This window comes from Ornithorhynchus anatinus, chromosome 3 (assembly GCF_004115215.2).
Source record: "Ornithorhynchus anatinus isolate Pmale09 chromosome 3, mOrnAna1.pri.v4, whole genome shotgun sequence".
In the NCBI taxonomy this organism is placed as follows: Eukaryota; Metazoa; Chordata; class Mammalia; order Monotremata; family Ornithorhynchidae; genus Ornithorhynchus; species Ornithorhynchus anatinus.
The window spans coordinates 132045767-132072083 of record NC_041730.1 but is presented as its reverse complement, the minus strand read 5'-3'; the positions used below and the strand labels follow the sequence as shown (position 1 = coordinate 132072083).

At 48.9% G+C, this 26317-nt stretch overlaps 1 protein-coding gene across 1 annotated transcript in view; it reads right to left on the bottom strand.

The window, feature by feature from the left end:
* Positions 1 to 947: 947 nt before the first annotated feature.
* Positions 948 to 26317, bottom strand: part of FUOM (fucose mutarotase) — a 43322-nt gene continuing 17952 nt past the window's right edge. Inside the window, exons 5-6 of the mRNA XM_029061533.2 lie at positions 3149 to 3222; positions 948 to 1170 (exon numbers count right to left, since the gene is read on the bottom strand). Of these exons, the coding sequence (XP_028917366.1) occupies positions 1104 to 1170; positions 3149 to 3222 (141 nt within the window). The 3' untranslated portion in view covers positions 948 to 1103. The remainder of the gene's footprint in view (positions 1171 to 3148; positions 3223 to 26317) is intronic.

The following is a 26317-nucleotide window of genomic DNA, read 5'->3' as shown; positions in this document are numbered from 1 at the left end:
AGTTTGTGTCTACCTGTCTTCCCTAGTAGATTGGAAGCCCCTTGAAGGTGGGAAACACATTTTTGACTTCTATTTCACTCTCCCATTTGCTTCAGTGCCCTTTACATAGTAGGTGCTTAATGCCTGTCTTCTTGTTTTGTTGTCTGCCTCGCCCCCACCCCCCACCGGCAGTCTGTTGTAGGGTAGAGATTGTCTCTATCTGTTGCCCAATTGTACTTTCCAAGCGCTTTGTACAGTTCTCTGCACACAGGAAGCACTCAATAAATACGTTTGAATGATTGAATGAATAAAAAATCCTGCTGAATTGAACTCGACGGTCTTTTTCTGAAATTACTCATTTTTATTAATGCCTGTCTCCCTGCCCCCAGACTGTAAGTGGGCGGGGAACGTTTGCTAACTCTGTTGTAATGTACTCTCCCAAGTGCTTACTATCGTGCTCTATCTAATGGAAAGGTCATGAGCCTGGGGTCAAAGGTCCTGGGTTCTAATCCCAACTCCTCTACATGTCTGCTTTGTGACCTTGGGCAAATCGCTTAACTTCTCAGTGCCTCAGTTACCTCATCTGTAATATGTGGATTAAGACTATGAGCCCCCTGTGGGACAGAGACTATGTCCAACCTGCTTACCTTGTATCTATCCCAGTGCTTAGAACAGTGCTTGGTACATAGTAAGTGCTTAACAAGTTCTATTATTATTATTGCTATTAATATTAATATTAATAAAAATCGTTGGTTGACTAAAATCATTAGGTCACCCAAATTCTTTTCCGCCAAACATGCAAAGACCCACCAACATTAACCACCCTCCGGTTGCATTTCCCACCTCCTCCACTCGGAACTAAGCGCTGAACAGTAGGCTGAGGAAACGCTGGCCGACAGACAAGTTTCCCCTCAGGCCCAGAAGCTCCGGTGAAAATCCCATGAAAATGAAAATGAGAGCAGGCCCAGGAGGGAGCCACTAAGCAGATGACTTTTATTCTCGGAGCCTGCCCGATTTCCTGGAGAACTGAGGTGGTGTCTTTTAAGGGCCGGGAATAATGGCCGTAATGACGGATGGATGAAGGCCTAGTTTGGCTTCCGGCACCGGGCCCGACTCTGCAGTTGTTACTGCAGCTCTGAGGAAGTAATCACACCTTTCTTGAGGATCAGGTTCCCATACAGAGCTGTTTCCCTGGGAAACAAAGAAGAAACAAGAAGTACGAGGAGCATTCGGACATGAATTAACTGAATTAACGCAGTGGAGTCCTTTGTGATTCTGCCTCCCATCTCGACCCTGGTTCACTCCTCCCCGACTTCTCACTTTCCCGGCCATTCCCTGCCCTGGAGCTGGAGGAATCAACACCAAACTTTCTTGGAGAGGATGGGCTGTCCCTAGCTAGTCCCGGGGCCAAGCTTAATCAAAGGAAATATATGTTTCTTTGCCTGTCTCCCCCTCTAGACTGTGAACTCCTTACGGGCAAGGGACACGTCTGATTATTCAATTGTACTATACTCTCCCGTGTGCTTAAGACAGTGTTCTGCACATGGTAAATGCTCAATAAATATCACTGGTGACTGACTGACTATGTTCTCTGCCCCTTTGGATCTACAGTTGGAAGATGAACACACTGACTTAGGCCAGATAGTCGGTCCTGTGACCACAGACTACACCTGTTCCTATTAACGGCTTTTTTTTTCTTTGAGAAGCAGCGTGGCTTAGTGGAAGGGGCCCGGGCTTGGGAGTCAGAGGTCCTGGGTTCTAATCCCAGCTCCACCACTTGTCTGCTCTGTGACCTTGGGCAAGTCACTTCCCTTCTCTGTGCCTCAGTTACCTCATCTGTAAAACGGGGATGAAGACTGTGAGCCTCACGTGGGACAAGCTAATTACCTTGTATCTACCCCAGAGTTTAGAACAGTGCTTGGGATACAGTAAGCGCTTAACAAATACCAACATTATTATTATATTTTAATGCTATTTGTTAAGCACTTATTACATGCCAGGTGCCATATTAAGCGCTGGTGTGGATACGTTAATCAAGTTGGACACAGTCTGTGTCCTAAATGAAGTTCAATCTTAATCCCCATTTTGTCAGTGAGGTAACTGAGACGCAGTTAATTCGGACTTGTCCAAGGTCGCTCGGCAGACAAATGGTAGAGCTGGGATTAGAATTCAGGTTCGTCTGACTCCAGGGCCCGTGCTCTATCCATTATGCCACGCTGCTTCTCGTAGGCTGTCTCCTAATTAGTGTCGCTGGGTAAGAGGGTGGAGGCACAGAATAATTAGAACAACTAGAGTATCTGTTAAGCGATTACCATGTGCCAAGCACTGCAACTAAAGCTAGAGTAGATCTAACATTAGCAGATCGGACAGAGTCCCGATCCCAGCTGGGGCTCACGGCTAAAGGGGAGGGAGAACGGATATCTTGTCCCCATTTTCCAGTTGAGGAAACTGAGGCCCAGAAAATGACTTGCCCAAGGTCCTTTGGGATATAGGGAGTAGAGTCGACATTAGAACTCAGATCTCCTGATTCTCTCTGCTTTTGATGACTGGTGTCAGAGCAAGGCTCACCCTAGATGGCCAGGAGCCAGAAAAGATGCCACAGATAAGGGGAACAAGTGGACAAGGAATTCTCTCTCCTTCCTTCCTTCTATTTTCTTTCTATCTCTTTCTCTTCCTCTTTCTCTTTCTTTTCCTCTATCTTTCCCTCTTTCTTACTTTCTTTCCTTTTCTTTCCTTTCCTTCCCTTTCTTTTCTTTCCTTTCCTTCTTTCTTCCTCTTCTCTCTCATTCTTCTCTTTCTTCTCTCTCTCTTTTCTCTCTCTCTCTCTCTCTTCCCGCCCCACCCCGTGATACTCACACTGAGGTATGCAGGGTCCCTTGAGCGGGGTCATCTTCGAACCAGACTACTTGTTTTGTTCTCTTTTGTTTTGTTGTTTGTCTCCCCAATTTAGACTGTGAGCCCGTTATTGGGCAGGGATTGTCGCTAACTGTTGCCAAATTGTATGTTCCAAGTGCTTAGTCCAGTGCTCTGCACATAGTAAGCGCTCAATAAATATGACTAAATGAATGAATGAACTACTAGGACAGACAGGGTGGGAGCCCCAGAGAAGATCTATAGAAAAAGGCTTTTACTTTTTTCAAAAGTTGATTCTTAGGCTCCTGATACTCACCCAGTTGCAACCACAACAAATGCCTTTTTGGCCCGTTCATAAAAATCAAATCTTTCTATCTTTTCCAGGGCTTTCTGAAAGACAAAATGGTGTTTCGATTACATTCTGACAGGAAGTGAAAAGTCAAGGGACATTTCTGTCAAATTCTGGGACCTTTTTTTTTTTTTAATGTACTTATTAAGCGCTTACCCTGTGCCAGGCATCACACTGCATGCTGGGGGTAGGTACAAGATAATCAGACTGTATGTAGAAAAGTAACGTAGCCTAGGGGTAAGAGCACGGGTCTGGGAGTCAGAAGGATCTGGGCTCTAATCCCGGCTCTACTGCTTGTCTACTTTGTGACCTTGGGCAAGTCACTTTACTTCTCTGTGCCTCGATTACCGTATCTTTAAAATAGGGACTGAGACAGAGCCCCAGGTGGGACATGAACTGTGTCCAACCTGATCAGCTTGTATAATAATAATAATACCTGTGGTGTTTGTTAAGTGCTTACCATGTGCCAGGCACTGTACTAAGTGCTAGGTGGATGCAAGCCAATCAGGTTGGACACAGTCCCTATCTCACGTGGGGCTCACAGTCTCAGTATCTATTTTACAGATGAGGTCACTGAGGCTCCGAGAAGTGAAATGACTTGCCCAAGGCCACAGAGAGACAAGTGTCGGAGCCGGGTTTAGAGCCCATGACCTTCTGACTCTCAGGCCCTGTGCGCTATCCCCTAGGCCACCTACCCCAGCACTTACCAGAGTGCCTGGAATATAGTAAGCACTTAACAGACACCATTAAAAACAGAAACAAGAAAATAAACTCTGTCAGAAAAGTTGGAGGGAGGAGGATTTAATACCCATTTTATAGATGAAGTGAGGGCCCATGGCCTGAGGATCAAGGCACCTGATTTCTCGCGGGCAGGGAATGTGTTTATCAGCTCTGAAATATTGTACTCTCCCAAGCTCTTAGTACAGTGCTCTGCACACAGTAAGCTCTAACCCCTCCTCCCTTCCCCACTCCTGACTCCCCCATCACCTGGCCACCCCAACTTCCTCCCTTTGGTCTTCCCAACCAGCAACGCCACAACACTTTTGTATATATCTGTAATTTTATTTATTTGTATTGACGTCTGTTTATTTGCATTGATGTCTCTCTTTCCTTCTCTAGACTGTGAGCTCACTGAGAGCAGGTATTGTCACTCTTCATTGTTGTGTTGTACTTTCCCAAGTGCTTAGAACAGAGTTCTGCACACAGTAAGTACTTAATGAGTACCTGAATGAGTGAATGAACGAATATGATTCACTGATTGAATGATATATCAATTCTGTCGTATTGTACTCTCCCAATTGCTTAATACAGTACTCTGCACACAATAAGTATCAATAAACACCACTGAATGATAGACTCCCACCTCAGCTGAGCTTCTGGGGCCCAGTGTGACCCTGGAGTGGTTACTTTCCCTCTCTGTGTTGTGGTCTCTTCAACAGTGACAGGGGAAAGAATGACTTCAGCCAAGAGACGTGGCTGTGAAGGGCAACGTGGAGCCTTTCTTTGGGGACCGGTCTCCCCAAGAGGGAAGAGCAGTTTTTCCCATTCCAGTTGGGATTCATTCCTGCCAAAAATATTCATTCTCTCCGAGGCCCTTTACAGCAACATCTGTTGGATGAAGCCATCTTGTCCCCTATCACTGTTGAAGAAACCACAGCACAGAGGGAAAGTCATTACCCCAGGGCCTCGGAGAGAATGAATATTTTTGGCAGGGATGAATCCCAACTGGAATGGGAAAACAGCTATTCCTTCTTGGGAAGACCAGCCCTCCACAAAAGGCTCCATGTTGCCCTGCCAAACTCTCAGGAAATGAGTTCAGTTCTGGTTTTCTTTAGGATTGGTTTAAGGGCCTTGGGGAGCCTCAATTTCCAGTCAATCTATCCATCAACCTGTGTTTATTGAGACCTTACTGTGTGCAAAGCGCTGTATGAAACGCTTGAGAACAGTACAATACAACAGAGTTGGTAGACCTAGTCCCTGCCCACAAGGAGTTTACAGCCCAGAGGGGGAGATAGGCATAAATATACATAGATAAATTAAAGATTCATTCTTAAGGGCGTGGGGCAGAGGGAGATGAATAAAGACAGCAAATCCAGGTGCAAGGGTGACCCGAAGGGAGTGGGAGAAGAGGAAATGAGGGCCTAGTCGGGAAGGCCTGGTGCTAGAATCGCCCGCCCGGGCAGTTTGCAAATCATCTATTTAATCAATCCTGGGAAGAAACATTGCCTGGTTCCTAAAAATGAATTATCCAATACTATAAAATGATGGCATTCGGCCGCCTGTGCTGCTTGCCTGACACGATGTTCATCTTGTACGAGTGGTTATCTGCAAAATTGAACCCCAGATGATCTAACCGGGGGATCCCCACTACCAAGATCCAGGGCCTCGGGAGCCACTGGGCTGCAGCTCCCCAGCAGCTGAGCCTCTCTCTTTATGGCTTTGGGAGTTTCTGGGACTCTGAGCCCTCCTGAGGTCCCTACGGCAGTCTTTATCTCGGTCCGACAAGGTCTATGAGCTGGAAAGGATATTTTACAACTCTGGATTTGCACACCAAATGGCTCTGTGGACAAATTGCTCCTCTGCTCCTGAATTAACCTTTGGCCCCTGTCATCTTTTATCGGCAGCGGGAAGATATTAACGGGCCCTTGTAGAAATCGGGCCCCTCCCGGGCCCTGGCCACCTGCTGTCCCCTGCCCCTATGATTGGAGGCTGGACAAGGAGACCTGAATTTATCAGTGAATCGGTGGACCTGAATTTTGTCCAGTATGGGCTATCCCAGGCCCCAGACACCAGGCCTGCTGACGTTCAGGCCACGTTTCCCCTCTCCTCAAGAAACTCCAGTGGTTGCCTATCCGCCTCCGCATCAAAAAGAAACTCTTCACCATTGGGTTTAGAGCACTCGATCACCTTGCCCCCTCCTTCCTCACCCTGCTACTCTCCTACTACAACCCAGCCTCCCACTTCACTCCTCTAATTCCAACCATCTCACTGTACCTCGATCTCATCTACCTCACCACCTATCTCTCGTCCATGTCCTACCTCTAGCTTAGAACGTCGTCTCTCCTCATATAACAATTACCTTCCCCATTTTCAAAGTCTTATTGAAGGCACATCGTCGCCAAGAGGCCTTCCCTGACTAAACCCTCCTTTCCTCCCCTCCCTTTCCCTTCTGCGTCACCCTGACTTGTTCTCTTTACTCATCCGCTTCGCAGCCCCTCAAGACTTATGTACAGATCTCTAGTTTATTTATATTAATGCCTGTCTCCCCCTCTAGAGTCTAAGCTCACTGTGGGAAGGAAATGTGTCTATTATATTGTTGTATACTCTGCACACGGTAAGCGCTCATTAAATACGATTGACTGACTGACTGATCTATTTTCATTTACAAATGTGCCTAGGGAATAGATGGCAGTCCTGAAGATAGCCAAGGTGAGTGCTGAGAAATCAAAAGGGCAGTTAAGGAACCAGGACAAAATAGCTCCTAGGGCCCTCTCTCCCAGCTACAGAAGTCGGAGATAGCCTAGCACCTGGCTACCTCCTAAGGAACTCTCCAGCTTCCCACCCAAACCCTGTCCTCTGCCTGACTTCCCCATCACTGTAGACAGCACCACCATCCCCCCGTCTCACAAATTCTTAACTTTGGCATCATCCTAGACTCATCTCTCTCATTCAACCCACAAATGCAATCTGTCACCAAATCCTGTTGGCTCTACCTTCACGCTGTCGCTAAAATCTGTCCTTTTCCCTCCAACCCAACTGTTACTATACTGCCCCAAGCACTTATCCTATCCTGTCTTGACTCCTTACTGACCTCCCGCCTCCTGTATCCCCACTTCAGTCCACACTTCATTCTGCTGCTCAGATCATTTTTCTAAAAAAAAAGTTCAGTCCATGTTTTCCTTCTCCTCAAGAACTTTCAGTGGTTGCCCATCCACCTCTGCATCAGATGTTCCTTGCCAATGGCTTTAAATCACTCAATCACCTTACCCTCACCTACCTTATCTCCGTGATTTAATAATAATAATAATAATAATTATGGTATTTGTTAAGTGCTTACTATGTGTCGAGCACTGTTCTAAGCGCTGGGGTAGATACAAGGTAATCAAATTGTCCCAGATGGGGCTCACAGTCTTTATCTCCATTTTACAGATGAGGTAACTGAGGCACAGAGAGGTTAAATGATTGGCCCAAAGTCTCACAGCTGCTAAGTGGCGGAGCTGGGATTAGAACCCACGACCTCTGACTCCCAAGTCTGGGATGTTTCCACTAAGCCACGCTGCTGCTACTCCAGCCCAGCCCACGCACTTCGCTCCTCTAATGGCAAACTGAGGCACTATACCTCGATCTCATCTATATCACTGTGACCCCTCTCCCACGTCCTGCCTGGGGCCTGGAGCTCCCTCCACCTTGCTATTCGACAGACCATCACTCTCCCCACCTTCAAAGCCTTATTAAAAATCACATTTCCTCCAAGAGGCCTTCTCCAAGTCCTCATTTCCCCAACTCCCACACCCTTCTACGTCGCCCTTGATCTTAGATTTGGACCCTTAATTCACCCTGCCCTCAGTCCCAAAGCACTTCTGTACATATCTGTAATATATTTTAATGTCTGTCTCCCACTCTATCCTTGTGGGCAGGGAACATGTCTACCAACCTCTCCCAAGCACTTAGTACTAGTGATCTGCACACAGTGAGCCCTCGATAGACATGATCAATTAACTGATTGATAGGGAGGGGTCATAGCATTGATTGGACATCCACTGTGCCCTGTTCTGAACGCTTGCAAAATACAAAAAGTGCATCTTGCCCACAAGAAGCTTACAGTCAAAAGGGAGTCCGAGGCTGGTTCTCACTGATTTTGGTCGAATGTGTTGCACTTCTCTGAAATTAAACCTTTATCTTCCTGTCTTTGCCCCTATAGAAGGCATTTTTGGAGCCTTGTCTGAGTGTTCTGTTTGCAATCAATGAAGCTTTCTAATAATTATAGTTAATTATCGCAACTACTATTAGAGGAACAGCATGGCTTAGTGGAAAGGATACGGGCCTGGGAGTCAGAGAACCTGGGTTCTAATCCTGGCTCCACAGTGTGACCTTGAGCAAGGCACTTCATTTCCTCATCTGTAAAATGGAGCTTTAATGGCCCTCCTACTTAGATTGTGAGTCCAGTGTGGGACAGGGACTGTGTCCAACCTGATTACCTTGTATCTGATTTGCTTGTATCCAGCACTTAGTGCAGGGCTTGGCACATCATAAGCACTTTAACAGATACCATGATAATAATAAGTGTGATTACCATGTTCTCAGACACGGCTCCTCAACCAAGTTGGGATGGCAGGGGGAGAGAAGAGAAGAAGAGGAGAGCTGTGATGAAGAAGTGCTAAAACCACTACGGAGAGGATTCTGTTCTAGCAGAAGTTCAGAGAAGCAGCATGGCATAGTGGATAGAATACGGGCCTGGGAGTCAGAGGTCATGGGTTAATAATAATAGTAATAATAATGTTGGTATTTGTTAAGCGCTTACTATGTGCCGAGCACTGTTCTAAGCGCTGGGGTAGACACAGGGGAATCAGGTTGTCCCACGTGGGGCTCACAATCTTAATCCCCATTTTACAGATGAGGTAACTGAGGCACCGAGAAGTTAAGTGACTTGCCCAAAGTCACACAGCTGACATGTGGCCGAGCAGGGATTTGAACCCATGACCTCTGACTTCAAAGCCCGTGCTCTTTCCACTGAGCCACGCTGCTTCTCTAGTCGTGGGTTCCAATCCAGCTCTGCCCCTTGTCTGCTGTGTGACCTTGGACAAGTTACTTCACTTCTCTGTGCCTCATCTGCAAATTAAGGATCGAGACTGAGAGCCCCACATGGGAGAGGGACTGTGCTTGTCCACTCTAGCACGTAGTACGGTGCCTCGCACATACTAAGGACTTAACAAATACGATTATTATTATTATTATTATTGAGCATCCACTGAGTGCTATGCACTGAATTAAACAGTTGGGGAAGTGTAGCACAACCCCCAAGCCACATTCCCTGCCCTCCGAGAACTTACATTCTAATGGGGGAGGCAGACACAAAAATGCATTCAAGCTGTGGAATCAGACGTTCTGGGTAAAGCTGTTGAGAAGAAATGTGAGGAATTTGCTTCCCCTCAGATCAAATGTAGGAGTCTCTCCTCGACTTCTTTGTGTGAACTGAGAGTAATTGAGCATGCAGATAGGATCGGCTATTTTCAAGTTCCCAAATCTGCCCAGAGGACCCTTGACATCAGCCCATCTGCCTGACTGAAAGACTGCATTTAGAACGATCTCCTCCCCCAGGTCTCATCCCATTGGTAACTCTGACTCCCTAGGGTTCAGGCCTGCTGGGGAGAGGGAGAGAGAAAGCTCCCAGAACGCCACAATCAGGACACTCATACAAGGCCGCCATATTAGGAAACAGGTGCAGGAGTGCTTAATACAGTGCTTTGCACACAGTAAACGCTCAATAAATTTGACTGAATGAAAGGAGCTTGGCGGCTGGAGGAGAGCTTGGCACGGAGGCCGCAGAGTGGGATGCTGGGCCTGGGCTAAGAAAAGAAGGAAAAAGAGAAGCTGCGTGGCCTAGTGGATAGAGTCTGGGAGTCAGAAGGGCCTGCGTTCTAAACCTGGCACCGCCCACTGGACTGCTGTCCGACCTTGGGCAAGTCAGAAACAGGCCCAGGGTGGTGGTCACCCAACAGTCCAAGTTCAAGCACTTAGTACAGTGTTTTGCACACGGAAAATACTTAATTCAATAAACACGACTGAATTGAATGAATGTATTGTTGAGATTGGAACCAGGTGGCCTAATTCTCAGCTCCAAGTTTTTTTTACTAGGTCTCACTGCTTCCTTTTTTTTTATGGTAGCTCTTTAGCACTTAATATGTGCCAAGCACTGTTCTAAGAACTGGGGTAGATACAAAGTAATCAGGTTGGACACAGTCCCTGTCCCACATAAGGCTCACACTCTTAATCCCCATTTTACAGATGAGGTAACTGAGGCACAGAAAAGTTAAGTGACTTGCCCAAGGTTGCAGAGCAAACAAGTGGTGGAGCCGGCATTAGAACCCATGACCTCAGACTCCCAAGCTCATGCTCTTGCCACTAGGCCATGTTGCTCCCCCCCCCCCAAAATGGTATTTATTAAGCACCTACTATTTGCCAGGCACTGTACTAAGCGCTGGGGTGGATACCAGCAAATCGGGTTGGACGCACTCCTTTGTCCCACTTAACAGCTCACAGTCTCAATCCCCATTTTACAGATGAGGTAACTGAAGCCCAGAGAACAATAATAATAATAATAATGGTATTTGTTAAGCGCTTACTATGTGCAGAGCACTGTTCTAAGCGCTGGGGTAGATACAGGGTAGACTGTAAGCCCGTCAAACGGCAGGGACTGTCTCTATCTGTTGCCGACTTGTTCATTCCAAGAGCTTAGTACAGTGCTCTGCACATAGTAAGCGCTCAATAAATACTATTGAATGAAAGCTTGTCCCACGTGAGGCTCACAGTTAATCCCCATTTTACAGATGAGGTAACTGAGGCACACAGAGAAGTGAAATGACTTGCCCACAGTCACACAACAGACAAGCGGCAGAATGAGGATTAGGACCCATAACCTTCTGACTCCCAGTCCTGGGCTCTACCCATTAGGCCACACTAAGCCCGTCAAAGGGCAGGGACTGTCTCTATCTGTTGCCGATTTGTACATTCCAAGCGCTTAGCACAGTGCTCTGCACATAGTAAGTGCTCAATAAATACTATTGAATGAATGCTTCTATATGGGTAAGGCTCTGCTAGGGCCCCTACAAGTGGTGAAATCTCTAAAGACCTGTTTTCTTCCTCCTGCCTAGAGGATTTTCTATGCAGCTGTGCCCCTTGGCAAGGAGCAAATGAAAGAGTCATGAAGTACTGCAGCCCGGGGCTGTTGGGTGAACACTCGAATGACCAGTTATAGAAAAAATACCAAAGAAGGGACCTGGTTTCAGTGTTATGGCCTGCTCAGTCTTAAATCTAACCTCAAAAGGAGTCCGGAGAGTTCTCTGAACCCTCACTGTGGTCAGGGAATGTGTCTTTTATATTGTTTTACTGTACTTTCCCAAGAACTTAGTAGAGTGGTCTGCACACGTTAAGCTCTCCATAAATACCATTGATTGATTTTCACTTCTTCCTCAGACCCTGTGGGAGAAGTGTCCTAGAGCAATATCCAAAACCAGAAAAATTCAACTCCAAAGGAAACAAAAACACACACACTCACACACGCATTCAAATCTGCTGGCCCTAGAGAGAACATGTGGAAGTGGGGATAGACAGACTAACAATAATAATCGTGGTAATAAGTTAAGTGCTTACTATGTGTCAACCACTGTACTGAGCACTGGGGTAGAAACAAGATAATCGGGTCCCACAAGGGGCTCACAGTAGGAGGGAGAACAGGTATTGAATCTCCATTTTGCAGATGAGGGAACTGAGGCCCAGAAGAGACTTGTCCATGGTCACACAAGGCGTTCCATCCTTTGGTGACATCGGGGGGGGGATGGAGGTTGCGCGGGATCGTTCTGATAGCTTCCAGAGGAGGGGAGAGAGGGAGGGGGCAGATCCAGAAGGATCAGGCTGAAATCGGAGATCAGACTGGAAATCTGCTGGATTTGGCACGAGGATAAGATTCAAAGAGCAGAAAATGTCTGCCTCCCCAACTAGACTGCAAACTCCCTGGCCTCTGTCTTCGAACCCTTCTGTACTCTCCCAAGTGCTTAGTCCATGTTTGACACATAGGAATTGGGAAGCAGCGTGGCCTAGTGGAAAGAGCACGGGCCTGGGAGGCAGAGGACCTGGGTTCTAATTCATTCATTCCCGCGATCGTATTTATTGAGTGCTTACTGTGTGCAGAGCACTGTATTAAGCGCTTGGAAAGTACAATTCGGCAGTAAAGAGAGACAAACCCGGTCCACACCGGGCTTACAGTCAAGAAGGGGGTAACCCTACCCTCCACTGCCAATAATGAGGCCACCATGATTTGAGAAACTTCCTTTCTAGGAGAAGCAGCATGGTCTAGTGGAAAAGAGCACTGGCCTGGGAGTTACAGGACTTTAAAAAAAAAAATGGTATTTGTTAGGCACTTCTATGTACCAGGCACCGTATTAAGCTCTGGAGTAGATGCAACCCGGTTCTGCCGCTTGTCTGCTCCATGACCTTAGGCAAGTCACTTCACTTCTCTGCGCTTCGGTTTCTTCATCTGCAAAATGAGGATTCAATCCCTGTTCTCCCTCCTACTTAGACTGTGAACCTCAGGCTGGGCCTGATGATCTTCTGTCTGCCCCAACACTTAGTACAGTGCTTGGCACATGGTAAGCACTTAACAAAATACCACAGTTATATGGGGGCAGAAAGAACTTTTCCCGGATCAGGAGCACAGTGCTTTTCAGGGGCTGCATTTAAAATGCCTAGTTAAAGTCAACAGGCAAAGATGTGGCCCAATTTAAAAGAATTTCTCTAGATGAAATTTAACAGCTGCCATGGGCGGCTTACTAATTCTCTGGGGCCACTTGTGCATTTGCAGATATATTTTGCAGAGCTGACGGGAAATGTTCCGTTCCACATTCCGCCTTTGTTGGAGCAGAGCCAGAAAAATCTGAGTGGAAAAACTCTGACCTGCAACGGATTATTACCTAACATTTCTCCGGCGTTTCGTGGTGGTCAAGGGCGTCGTAATCTCTTTCCTTTGTTCACCCTCCCAGCCGTCTCACGGGCTGGGGGCAGGGGGGAGTTTTCCACCGAAAGGCAGTAAAGGGTCACGTTAAGGCACACCCTGCCTTCCCGGGAGAGGAATCTTCGTTCAAAACTACCCGGCTCAGAGTTGGGTTAAAGTTCTGTAGCCTCACATCTGCCCTGCTCCGCCAGCTCCCCGCAGATTGAAAAGGTTTGGCTTAGGCTTCGGTTAAACACTCGCAAGGACGGGCTTTTGCAGGTTTGAGTAGTTGGGGCCGGGGAGAGAGAGAGAGAGAGAGAGAATCTGGGGATTGGTGAGGTTGGCAATTTGGGGTTCTTGGTGATGAACCAAACCATTTTGAAGGGAGACACCCTGTTCCGCCAGCTTCCTGCAGATTGAAAAGGCTTAGCCTAGGCTTCGGTTAAACACTCGCAAGGACGGGCTTTCGCAGTTTTGAGTAGTTGGGGCCGGAGAGGGAGAAAGAGAGAGAGAGAATCTGGGGATTGGTGAGGTTGGCAATTTGGAGTTCTTAGTGATGAACCAAACCATTTTGAAGGGAGACACCTTCTGCCTTATTCTTAACTCCTCTATCTCCATCTCTTCAAACATATTGTTGATCCAGCCTGGAACTCCTTCCTCCCCCAGTCCTCTACCTGAACAACAAATCCCTCCTAAAACCCCATTTCCTCCCAAGTTTATACTGGACACATCCCCAATGCCCTCACCTCTAGCGCTTATATATTTTATTAATAATAATAATGGTATTTGTTAACCACTTACTATGAGGAAGCCCTGTTTTAAGTGCCGGAGTAGATGCAAGATAATCAGATACCACACGGGACTCACTGTCTAAGTAGGAAGGCGAACAGGTATTGAATCCCCATTTTGCCGACGAGGGAACTGAGACCCAAAGAAGTTAAGGGAAAGCTCTTTGTGGGCAGGGAATGTGTCTGTTTATTGTATCGTACTCTCCCAAGCACTCAGTACAGTGCTCTGCACACAGTAAGAACTCAATAAATATAACTGACTGACTGAATGACTTGTCCAAGGTCACACAGCAGGAAAGTGGTGGAGCTGGGATGAGAACACAAGTCTTCTGACTCCCAGGCCTGTGATCTTTCCACTAATGATAACGGTAATTAATAATTATGGTATTTGTTAAGCACTTACTATGTGCCAAGCATTGTTCTAAGCGCTGGGGTAGATACAAGGTAATCAGGTTGTCCCACTTGGGGTTTATAGTCTTAATCCCCATTTTACAGACGAAGTAACTGAGGCTCAGAGAAGTTAGGTAGCTTGCCCAAGGTCACACAGCAGACAAGTGGCAGAGTCGGAATCAGAACCCAGGTTCTCTGACTCCCAAGCCCGGGCTCTATCCACTAGTCCATGCTGCTTCTCTAAGCATAATGCAATCAGATTAGACCCAGCCCCTTTCCCACATGGGGCTCACAATCTTAATCCCCAGTTTCCAGATGAGGTAACTGAGACCTAGAGAAGTTCATTCATTCATACATTCATTCAATAGCATCTATTGAGCACTCACTATGTGCAGAGCACTGTACTAAGCGCTTGGAATGGACAATTCGGCAACAGATAGAGACGATCCCTGCCCAGTGACGGGCTCACAGTCTAATCGGGGACTTGCCCAAAGTCAGACAGCAGACGAGTGGCAGAGCCAGGATGAGAAGCCGGGTCTTTCTGACTCCCAGGCCCAGGTCAGATCCACCAGGCCACGCCGCTTCATGCCGCTTATGTCTTTGGCCCCTTTCCTGTCGAATTACAAACGGCCCCCTCTGCCCCAAGGAGGTACTTGTCCCTCCTCCTCCCTCCCAGCATGCTCGCTGCCTCCCCGACCGCCTCGCCCGCTGCGACGCCCCTTTCACCGCCTTCCGCTGCCTCAACTGCCCTACCGGGATTACTGCACTCAACCTCCCTGTGCCTCAGTTCTCTCATCTGTAAAATGGGGACTAAGACTGTGAGCCCCACGTGGGGCAACCTGATTACCTTCTATCTACCCCGGCGCTTAGAATACTCCTTAAAAATACCAATAGCCAACTTCCAGTGAGCTGCCCCTGCGTCTGCCGGCAGCTGGGACTTTCTCTTTCCTGGCCCCAGCTGGAGACGGCCGATGTGGCCACCGGTGTGACCAGAGCAGAGTGGCCAAACGCTGAGCGGGGAGGACAAGATAACGTTGGCCTCAGCCACCTGGGCCTCCGACCTCCTCCTCCGAGTCTCCTCTGAGCCTCTTCCTGCTCTCTTTCCACCGCCTTCTGGCTCCAGTCCCGTCCCTTTTTAACCCTGAGGAGGTAGAACGGCCAGGACAGGGGCAACTGGGTCCACTGCACTGAAGCCACCAAAAATATACAAATATATACACATATATATGCATGTATATATATATATATGCATTTATATGTGTATATGTGCATATATATGTATATATGTGTATGTATGCATATATGTATATATACATATGTGTGTGTGTATATACACGTGCATATATATGTGTGTATATATACACATATACACATATACATACTGCTCGCTCTAAGGTCCCATGACCTCCTTCTTGCCAAATCCAATGGCTCCTACTCCATTCTAATCCTCCTTGACCTCTCTGCTGCCTTTGACACTGTTGACCATCCCCTCCTCCTCCATACCTTATCTCACCTTGGCTTCACGGACTCCGTCCTCTCCCGGTTCTCCTCTCACCTCTCTGGCCGGTCATTCTCGGTCTCCTTCACCGGCGCCTCCTCCCCCTCCCATCCTTTAACTGTTGGAGTTCCTCGGGGGTCGGTTCTCGGCCCTCTTCCGTTCTCCATTTACACTCACTCCCTCGGTGAACTCATCCGCTCTCACGGCTTTGACTACCATCTCTACGCAGACGACATGCAGATCTACATCTCCGCCCCTGTCCTCTCCCCCTCCCTTCGGGCTCGCATCTCCTCCCGCCTCCGGGACGTCTCCACCTGGATGTCGGCCCGCCACCTAAAACTCAACGTGAGCGAGACCGAGCTCCTCATCTTCCCTCCCAAACCCGGTCCTCTCCCAGACTTCTCTATCACCGTGGATGGCGCGACCGTCCTTCCCGTCTCTCGGGCCCGCGATCTCGGTGTCGTCCTTGACTCGTCTCTCTCGTTCACCCCACGCATCCTATGCGTTACTGAGACCTGCCGGTCGCACCTTTACAATATCGCCAAGATCCGCCCTTTCCTCTCCACCCAGACGGCTACCTTACTGCTACGGGCTCTCGTTATATCCCGGCTAGACTACTGTGTCGGCCTTCTCACTGATCTCCCTTCCTCCTCTCTCGCCCCGCTCCGGTCTATTCTTCACTCCGCTGCCCGGCTCATGTTCCTGCAGAAACGCTCTGGGCCTGTCACTCCCCTTCTTAAACAACTCCAGTGGTTGCCTATCGACCTCCGCTCCAAACAAAAACTCCTCACTCTAGGCTTCGAGGCTCTACATCACCTTGCCTCTTCCTACCTCTCCTCCCTTCTCTCTTTCTACCGCCCACCCCGCACGCTCCGCTCCTCCGCCGCCCACCTCCTCGCCGTCCCTCGGTCTCGCCCGTCCCGCCGTCGACCCCCGGGCCACGTCCTCCCGCGGTCCCTGAACGCCCTCCCTCCTCACCTCCGCCAAACGGATTCTCTTCCCCTCTTCAAAACCCTACTTAAAACTCACCTCCTCCAAGAGGCCTTCCCAGACTGAGCTCCTCTTCTCCCTCTACTCCCTCTACTGCCCCCCCTTCACCTCTCCGCAGCTTAACCCTCTTTTTCCCCTTTCCCTCTGCTCCTCCCCCTCTCCCTTCCCATCCCCTCGGCACTGTACTCGTCCGCTCAACTGTATATATATTCATTACCCTATTTATTTTGTTAATGATATGTACATCGCCTCGATTCTATTTAGTTGCCATTGTTTTTACGAGATGTTCTTCCCCTCGACTCTATCTATCGCCATCGTTCTCGTCTGTCCGTCTCCCCCGATCAGACCATGAGCCCGTCAAACGGCAGGGACTGTCTCTATCTGTTGCCGACTGGTTCATTCCAAGCGCTTAGTACAGTGCTCTGCACATAGTAAGCGCTCAATAAATACTATTGAATGAATGAATACATATATATGTATATGTATATATAGGCATAAAAATAGATTTATAATAGACAAGAGGAATGGGGAGACGGGGGGGGGTGAAACACAGATGTGAGAGAAGGAACAGGAAATAATAATTAGTACAGTGTTCCAGCACTTAGCACAGTACTCCAGTGCTTAGTACAGTGCTAAGCACATAGTAAGTGCTTAACAAAAACCATCATTATTATTATTATTTTTACTGAATGCTTACTGTATATAAAGCACTGTACTACTACTAATAATAATAATGTTGGTATTTGTTAAGCGCTTCCTATGTGCAGAGCACTGTTCTAAGCACTGGGGGAGATCCAGGGGAATGAGGTTGTCCCACGTGAGGCTCATAGTCTCCATCCCCATTTTACAGATGAGGGAACTGAGGCCCAGAGAAGTGAAGTGACTTGCCCACAGTCACACAGCTGACAAGGGGCAGAGTCGGGATTCAAACCCATGATCTCTGACTCCCAAGCCCGGGCTCTTTCCACTGAGCCACGCTGCTTCTCTAAGCCCCTGGGAGAGTACAATATAACAGCAGACACATTCCCTGCCCACAACGAGCTCACAGTCTAGCGAGACAGACATTAATATAAATAAATCGATAGATAAATAGATAACAGATCTATACAGATGTATATATATGTGCTGTGGAGAAGGGAGGGAGGAAAGTATGAGTAGGAAAGTAGGAAAGGCAGTGCTTCCTATGCTTGCAGCCAATCATACTTATTAATAATAATAATAATCATATTGATCTCTTACTGTGTGCCGAGTAATCTGCATTACTCCCCCACAGAGACCTCTGCTCTCTCGACCCCATCCATCTATCTCGACACATCACACACCACCCTGTCTCCCTATCCCCTCAGATCACTGCTCTCAACTCCACCCTCTCTACTCAACTCGCTCGCCCCCCTTTCCCTCCGCCGTTCTCGCTCCACTAACCCGCAGCCCCGGATCTCTGCCTCTGTCCGCTTTCTTCGCTCTTATGCTCGAGCTACTGAGCGCTGCTGGCAGAAGTTTAAACACCAGGCCAACCTTGTTCCCTTTAAATTTATCCTTTCCTGCCTTAATTCTGCCCTCTCCTCTGCCAGGCAAAATTATTTTTCTACCCTCATTGTCGCCCACGCCCGTCACCCCCGTCAGCTGTTCCGGACTTTTAAGTCCCTCCTCGGGCCCCCTGTTCCTCCCCCATCCCTCACCCCCAACGATCTGGCCACCTACTTCATTACAAAAATTAACACCATCAAGTCTGAGCTCCCCAAAGTAACCCCTCCACCCCTTCTCCTTCCCCCCCACCCTACCGCCCAACCCTCTCCCCTACTTTCTCATCCTTCCCTGCAGTATCCTCAGAGATCTCCTCCCTCCTCACAAGTGCCACCCCCTCCTCCTGTGCTTCGGTCCCCGTTCCCTCTCACCTTATAAAAACTAACAACCCTTCCCTCCTCCCCTCCTTAACTTTCATCCTCAACTGCTCACACTCCAACAGCTTCTTCCCCTCTGCCTTCAAACATGCACATGTCTCCCCATCCTAAAAAACCTTCTCTTGACCCCACTGCCCCTTCCAGTTATCGTCCTATCTCTCTCTTACCCTTCCTTTCCAAACTCCTAGAGCGAGTCATCTACACTCGCTGCCTCAAATTGCTCAACTTCAGCTCTCTCCTGAACCGCCTCCAATCTGGCTTCCGTCCCCTCCGTTCCACCAAAACCGCCCTCTCAAAGGTCATCGGTGACCTCCTTCTGGCCAAATCCAATGGCTCCTACTCTATCCTAATCCTCCTCGACCTCTCGGCTGCCTTCGACACTGTCGACCATCCCCTTCTCCTCCACACCTTATCTCACCTTGGCTTCATGGACTCTGAGCTCTCCCGGTTCTCCTCTTATCTCTCTGGCCGGTCATTCTCAGTCTCTTTTGCGGGTTCCTCCTCCCCCTCCCATCCCCTAACTGTAGGGGTTCCTCAAGGGTCAGTACTTGGCCCTCTTCTGTTTTCCATCTATACTCCCTCCTTTGAGCGTCATTCGCTCCCACGGCTTCAACTATCACATCTACCTAGATGACAGCAAAATTCTAATCTCCTCCCCATTCTCTCTCCCTCCCTCCAGTCTCGTATCCCCTCCTGCCTTCAGGACATCTCCACCTGGATGTCCGCCTGCCACCTAAAACTCAACATGACTAAGACTGAGCTCCTTATCTTCCCTTCTAAACCCTGTCCTCTCCCTGACTTTCCCATCACTGTGGACGACACTACCATCCTTCCCGTCTCACAAGCCTGCAAGCTTTGTGTCATTCGTGACTCATCTCTCTCATTCACCCCATACATCCCATCCGTCACCAAAACCTGCCGGTCTCACCTTCACATCGCCAAGATCTGCCCCTTCCTCTCCATCCAAACCGTTACCTTGTTGGTACAGTCTCTCATCCTATCCCGACTGGATTACTACATCGGCCTCCTTTCTGATCTCCCATCCTCCTGTCTTGCCCCACTCCAGTCTAAACTTCACTCTGGTGCCTGGATTATCTTTCCACAGAAATGCTCTGGTCATGTCACTCTCCTCCTCAAAAATCTCCAGAGGCCTATCAACCTTTGTATCAAGCAAAAACTCCTCACTCTTGGCTTCAAAGCTCTCCATCCGCTTGCCCCCTCCTACCTCACCTCCCTTCTCTCCTTTTACAGCCCAGTCCGCACACTCCGCTCCTCTGCCGCTAACCTAGTTTTCACCCGTCCCGCCGTCGGCCCCCGGTCCACATCCTACCGCTGTCCTGGAATGCCCTCCCTCCTCACATCTGCCAAATTAGCTCTCTTTCCCCTTTCAAAGCCCTCCTGAGAGCTCACCTCTTCCAGGAGGCCTTCCCAGACTGAGCCCCCTTTTCCTCTGCTCCTCCTCCCCTCCCCATCGCCCCGACTCCCACCCTCCGCTCTCTCCACAGCACGTGCATATTTGTACATATTTAAAATTCTATTTATGTATTAATGCTGTGTATATGTCTATAATTTTATTTATCTCTTTTGATGTTATGATGCCTGTCTACTTGTTTAGTTGTCTGCCTCCCCCTTCTAGACTGTGAGCCCGTTGTTGGGTAGGGATTGTTTCTACCTGTTGCCGAATTGTACTTTCCAAGCGCTCAGTACAGTGCTCTGCACGCAGTAAGCACTTTAAATACGATTGAATGAATGATATTGACCTCTTACTGTGTGCAGAACATTGTACTAAGCGCTTGGGAGAGTACAACTGGCACATTCCCAGACCACAATGAGCTTACAGTCTAGAGGGGACAACAAACATTAATAGAAATAAATAAAATTAGGGATCTGGATATAAATGCTGTGGGGCTGAGGGGCACAAAGCCCATTATGGCCAGGAAAAGTGTCCACCGCCTCTGTTGTACTCTCCCCAAAACTCAGCACAACGCTCTGCACAAAGTAAGCACTCGGTAAATAACACCGATTGACTCAGTGACCATTTGGAGCCAGTGGGAGCCTGGCCAGGCCCCCCGGGGCTGTGGGCTCGGAGGCCGCTCGTTGTGGGCGCGGAACGTGTCTGCTATATTGTTGTATTGAACTCTCCCAAGCCCTTAGGACGGTGTTCTGTACACAGTAAATGCTCAATAAATGATTGGCTGGTTGGTTGATTGTGAGCCCCACTTGGGACAGGGGCTGTGCCCAACCTGAGAAGCCAGTTTCTACCCCGGCATTTAATATAGTATCCGGAACAAAATAAGCGTGTCAGCTCATCTCTAGACCGTGAGCTCTTTGTGGGCAGGGAATGGGTCTGTTTGTTGTTAGATTGTACTCTCCCAAGCACTCAGTACAGTGCTTTGCACACAGTAAGCATTCAATAAAATATGATTAAATGAATAACAAAAACCATTTTTAAAAAAAGTGGTTGGACGAGTGCAATAAATTTCATAGATGGGATCCCCCACCCTCAAGAAGCTTACGACCCTACAATATGGGCAGGGAATGTGTCCTATAATTCTGTTGCAAAAGCAGCACGGTCTAGTGGATAGAGCACAGTTCTGGGAGTCACCAGGTCATGGGTTCTAATCCCGGCTCCGCCACTTGTCTGCTGTGTGACCTTGGGCAAGTTACTTCGCTTCGCTGTGCCTCAGTTCCCTCATCTGTAAAATGGGGCTTGAGACTGTGAGCCCCTCATGGGACAGGGACCGTGTCCAACTCCATTTGCTTGTAGCCCCCCCCAGCGCTTAGAACAGTACCTGGCACATAGTAAAGCTGGAATAAATACCATCGTCATTATTATTATTACTCTCCCAAGAGCTTGGAACAGTGCTCTGCACATAGTAAGCGCTCAAAAAACTACTATTTATTAAGGGATTATAATTCAGATTCACTTGAAATTTGCTCTCTGAACACGACTGCCCTCCAGGGGCACAAACCAAGAAAAGAAGCAGAAGTTGGGGCATCGCCTTGCCAAGTTGACACCCATCAATCAATCAGTGGGGTTTATTGAGCACTTACTCTGTGCAGGACGCTGTACTAGACGCTTAGGAGAGTGCACTACAGCACTATAACAAACACATCCCGCCCACAACGAGTTTACAGTCCAGAGGGGGAGACCGACATTAATATAATAATGATAATAATAATAATGTCGGTATTCGTTAAGCGCTTGCTATGTGCTGAGCACCGTTCTAAGCGCTGGGGGAGATACAGGGTAATCAGGTTCTCCAATGCGGGGCTCACAGTCTTCATCCCCATTTTCCAGTTGAGGTAACTGAGGCACAGAGAAGTTAAGTGACTCACCCAAAGTCACACAGCTGGTAAGCGGCAGAGTCGGGATTAGAACCCATGACCTCTGACTCCCAAGCCCGGGCTCTTTCCACTGAGCCACGCTGCTTCTCTAATATAAATAACGGACCGCTGTCGTCCCGAAATCCTGCTCCCGAAGCAGGGGACTGTCGCAACTCCCCGTTTGCAACCGAAGCAGTAGAAGATCGAACCTGGAAGGCGAGCACTTCTGGCTCAGGAGGCCCTCGCTCCCCCGTCCGGCGACCACCGTCCCCGTGGGCACCGGCTTCGAGCCGGTGGGAACCGGGGTCTGTCCCTCTGTTCCTCATAAGGATCTTTTATTCTCCCTCTTCCAACCGGATCCCCCTCTGGGACCCGGTGCCACGGATCCAGGCGTGAGAATCTGGACAAGAACCCAGGACCGTGCCGAGGGATTTGCCCTCTTTACCGCAAGTCGGGTCCCGCTGAACCGAGAGCCGGGACTCAATCGATCCATCCGTCGATCAGCGGTATTTATCGTCGCGCGCTTACTGCGGGCGGGGCACCGTGCTGAGTCCTCGGGAGAGGTCCCTGCTCACCAGGAGCGTCCAGTCCAGAGGACGTAGCGTCCGGTCTGTAGAGAAGCAGTATGGCCCAACGGAAAGAGCCCGGGCTTGGGAGTCAGAGGTCGTGGGTTCTAATACCGGCTCCTCCACTTGCCTGCTGGGTGACCTTGGGCAAGTCACTTAACTTCTCTGTGCCTCAGTTACCTCGTGTGTAAAAATGGGGATTAAAAAAATGTGAGCCCCATGTGGGACGATCTGATGACCCTGTATCTACCCCAGCACTTAGAACAGTGCTCTGCACATAGTAAGCGCTTAACAAAATACCATAATCATTATTATTATTACGATTTTTCTGCTAGTGTTTTGGGCGCGGTCTTTCTGGCCGAGTCACAACCTCAGGGGCCCCTCTGGCCACAGCAGCTTGACCGCGAGATCCCGGGCAGGGTCATGCCAGCCTCAACGTGGAGTTGGGACGGTGCCCTGCTTCGGTAGCAGGATTTGGGGATGACAGCATTCCGTTCTTAATGTCGGTCTACCCCTCTGGACTGGAGTGCTGTTTATGTTACACTGTACTCTCCCAAGCGCTCGGTACAACGCTTTGCGCAGAGTAAGTGCTGAATAAATACGACTGGAGGAGGACGAGGGAGGCGGGCTTTCAGGAAGGGGCTTCGGGAAAAACCGGAAGGGCCGGCGGGCGTCGCCATCGCCTCACAATCTCAGAACCCCGGGCGGGAAGATCTGCACTCGCTGCTATACCATCAGCATCGCGGCCAGGTGGAACCCGACGTGTGGCCGCCAGGCAAGATCGCAGGTGAAAATGTTCCGGGTTGCAAAGAGTCAGCAACGGAGACAGGGTAGCCTAGTGGAAAGAGCGCTGCGCTGAACCTGCCCGAGTCCAGTCGCACCAGACTCCCTCTCATCTGCCATTTGTATATATTTTTATTGCCCTATTTATTTTGTTAATGAGATGTACATCCCCTTGATACTATTTATTGTTATTGTTTTAATGAGATGTACATCCCTTTGATTCTATTTATTGCTAGTGTTTTTGTCTGTCTGCCTCCCCCCATTAGACCGGAAGCCCGTCAGTGGGCAGGGACTGTCTCTATCTGTGGCCCAATTGTACATTCCAAGCGCTTAGTACAGTGCTCTGCACATAGTAAGCGCTCAATAAATACTATTGAATGAATGAATGAATGAATCTGCCAGAACCTTGGCACCGACAGCAGCGGGAACCCAGAAGAGAAGCCCGCCGCTGCTCGATTTCCATGGTGCTGGCTCTAGGTTCATCCCCACCACCACAATCCATCGCTCAGCGGTACTGTGAGCCCGTCACTGGGCAGGGATTGTCTCTATCTGTTGCCGAATTGTACATTCCAAGCACTTAGTACAGTGCTCTGCACATAGTCAGCGCTCGATAAATACTATTGAATGAATTTATGGAGCGCTTTCTATATGCGGAGCACTGTACTGAGCGCTGGATGTAAGCGGTGGAATGGTAGGCTTCCTAATGATGCTCATTCATTCATTCAACGGTATTTACTGAGCGGTTACTGTGAGTCCAGAGCACTGTAACAATAATAATAATAATAATAATAATGTTGGCATTTGTGAAGCGCTTACTGTGTGCAGAGCATTGTTCTAAGTGCTGGGGTAGATACAGGGTCATCATGTTGTCCCGTGAGGTTCACAGTTAATCTGTACTAAGCGCTGGATGTAAGCAGGGGAAACGGTGGGCTCCTTAATGATGTTCATTCATTCAATGGTATTTATTGAGCGCCTACCGTGTGCAGGGCACTGTACTAAGAACTTAGAAGAGTACAAAATAACAATGAACAGATACATTTCCTGTAAGGGAACCGCAAGAGCTAAGAGGAGTCCAAGAGGCTCCGTCTCAAGTACTCCGGGTAGAAATCGAGGTCCAAGGAGAACAGGGGTGATCGTGACAGGATGTTCCTTGGTCTGGTATGACTTCTCCCTGAAGACTAGTGAATCCCACCCCGGGATCTCCTTTAGCTGGTGGGAAAGAGCCCCACCTTCTTTTGGACAAAGCTCATCTCCCTCGCGGGTCTCCGGGGGCCCGAGGAAGGAGTCGTGGGTTCTTTTCACCGTCACGAATTCACGCTTGGAATTCAGCTGGGGTTCCCCTGGGCCGAGCCCGCGGGAGGACCTGCTGGGCATACTGAGGAGGGCTTTCTTTCAGCGCTAAGTGACAGCTCCCTTCTACTAGCTTCTCCTTGGCAAGGAGGAATTCTCCGGCAGATACCGATTCTTCAAGCAAAAGGTACCCATGATTCTTAAGGCTATTAACGCTAATGCCGACGACGTTTCCGCGTATAGATCAGTGAGAAAGACATGCTGATTCCTCCTTCTCAGTCACCACGTGAGGAGGGCCCAGCGTCTCCCAGGCCTCACTACGCCGCTCCTCGCAAGAGCAGGACAACAGAGTTAGCAGACATGACTCCGGTCCTCAAAGAGTTTACAATCCGGAGGGGGAGACAGATGGAAAAAATGGTGTACAAATAGAGGAAGCATGTGGATCAAAGTGCTTCAAGGGCAGAGACCCACTTGCATAGCAACACAGAAAGGAGAGCTAATACGGTGGAGAAATGAGAGGTTAGTCAATGAAGACTTCTTGGAGGAGATACGATGACTGGCGTTCATTGTAATAATAATAATAAAAATGTTGGTATTTTTTAAGCACTTACTATGTGCAGAGCACTGTTCTAAGCACTGGGGTAGATTCAGGGTCATCAGGTTGTCCCACATGAGGCTCACAGTCTTAATCCCCATTTTACAGATGAGGGAACTGAGGCCCAGAGAAGTGAAGTGACTTGCCCACAGTCAAACAGCTGAGGAGTGGCAGAGCTGGGATTCGAACCCATGACCTCCGGCTCCCAAGCCCAGGCTCTTTCCACTGAGCCACGCTGCTTCTCTAGTAGTGTTCTGGCTCCCTGTTCAAGCTTCTTCCTCTGCCTTTGAAGAGGCCTAGAGGATAGAACCCCCTCTCAGGATGGCACCTGGAGAGTTTCCAGTCCTCTACCAGTCTCGGCTACGGGAGGAAGAGTCTGACAGAGGCCTGTCCAGTCCATTCCCAGCTTGGCCGGTGGCTAGCGAGTGGAAGGCCATCGGCTATTAGTCACAACTCAGCCATGCTGGGCAGCAGCGGCACGGGAGAGAGTCGAGGGTGGAGACTCGAGTTTACCGAGCAGGAGGAGGCCATGGTCAACCACTTCTGGATTTTGACCAAGAAAACTCCACGGATCCACTACCAGAATGATTGCAGATGGAGGTGGGGCCTTCTGGGAGAGATGCGTCCGTGGCGGTACTATGAACTCTTAGAAGCAGCGTGGCTCCGTGGAAAGGACCTGGGCTTGGGAGTCAGAGGATGTGGGTTCTAATCCTGACTCTGCCAACTGTTGTGTGATCTTGGGCAAATCACTTAGCTTCATTGTGCCAGTTACCTCGTCTGTAAAATGGGGATTAAGACGCGTGGGACAACCCAATTACCTTGTATCTACCCCAGCACTTAGAACGGTGCTTGACCCACAGTAAGCGCTTAACAAACACCATCATTATTATCAGTATTGGTCGGAAACGACTCGACAGCATAAGAAAAGACGAGACCTTCATCTGTACCACCAGACTCTTCCACCCAAAGATGCCACCATTCTCAACTTCCCTCAACGACAATGATTTTGCATCAGATTCTCCCAACTCCCCTTTAAGATATATGGTTAAAAATCCATGTGAAAGTTTCTCCCTGCTGTTCTTTTCTAAGCCACGAATTCCACTGAGCCACTTGGCAGTGAGAAAGCACTCCACGTGTTCAGCCCCCCAACGTAATTATCTGAATTCATCTCAAGGACAAATAAATGAGATCGACAAATCCATTGCCTTTATCAGAGTGACCATGAGTAAATGTCTCCCGAAAGACCGTGAGTTAAATGCAGGAAAATCAATAAATACCATTCTCTAGACTGGATGGAAGCTC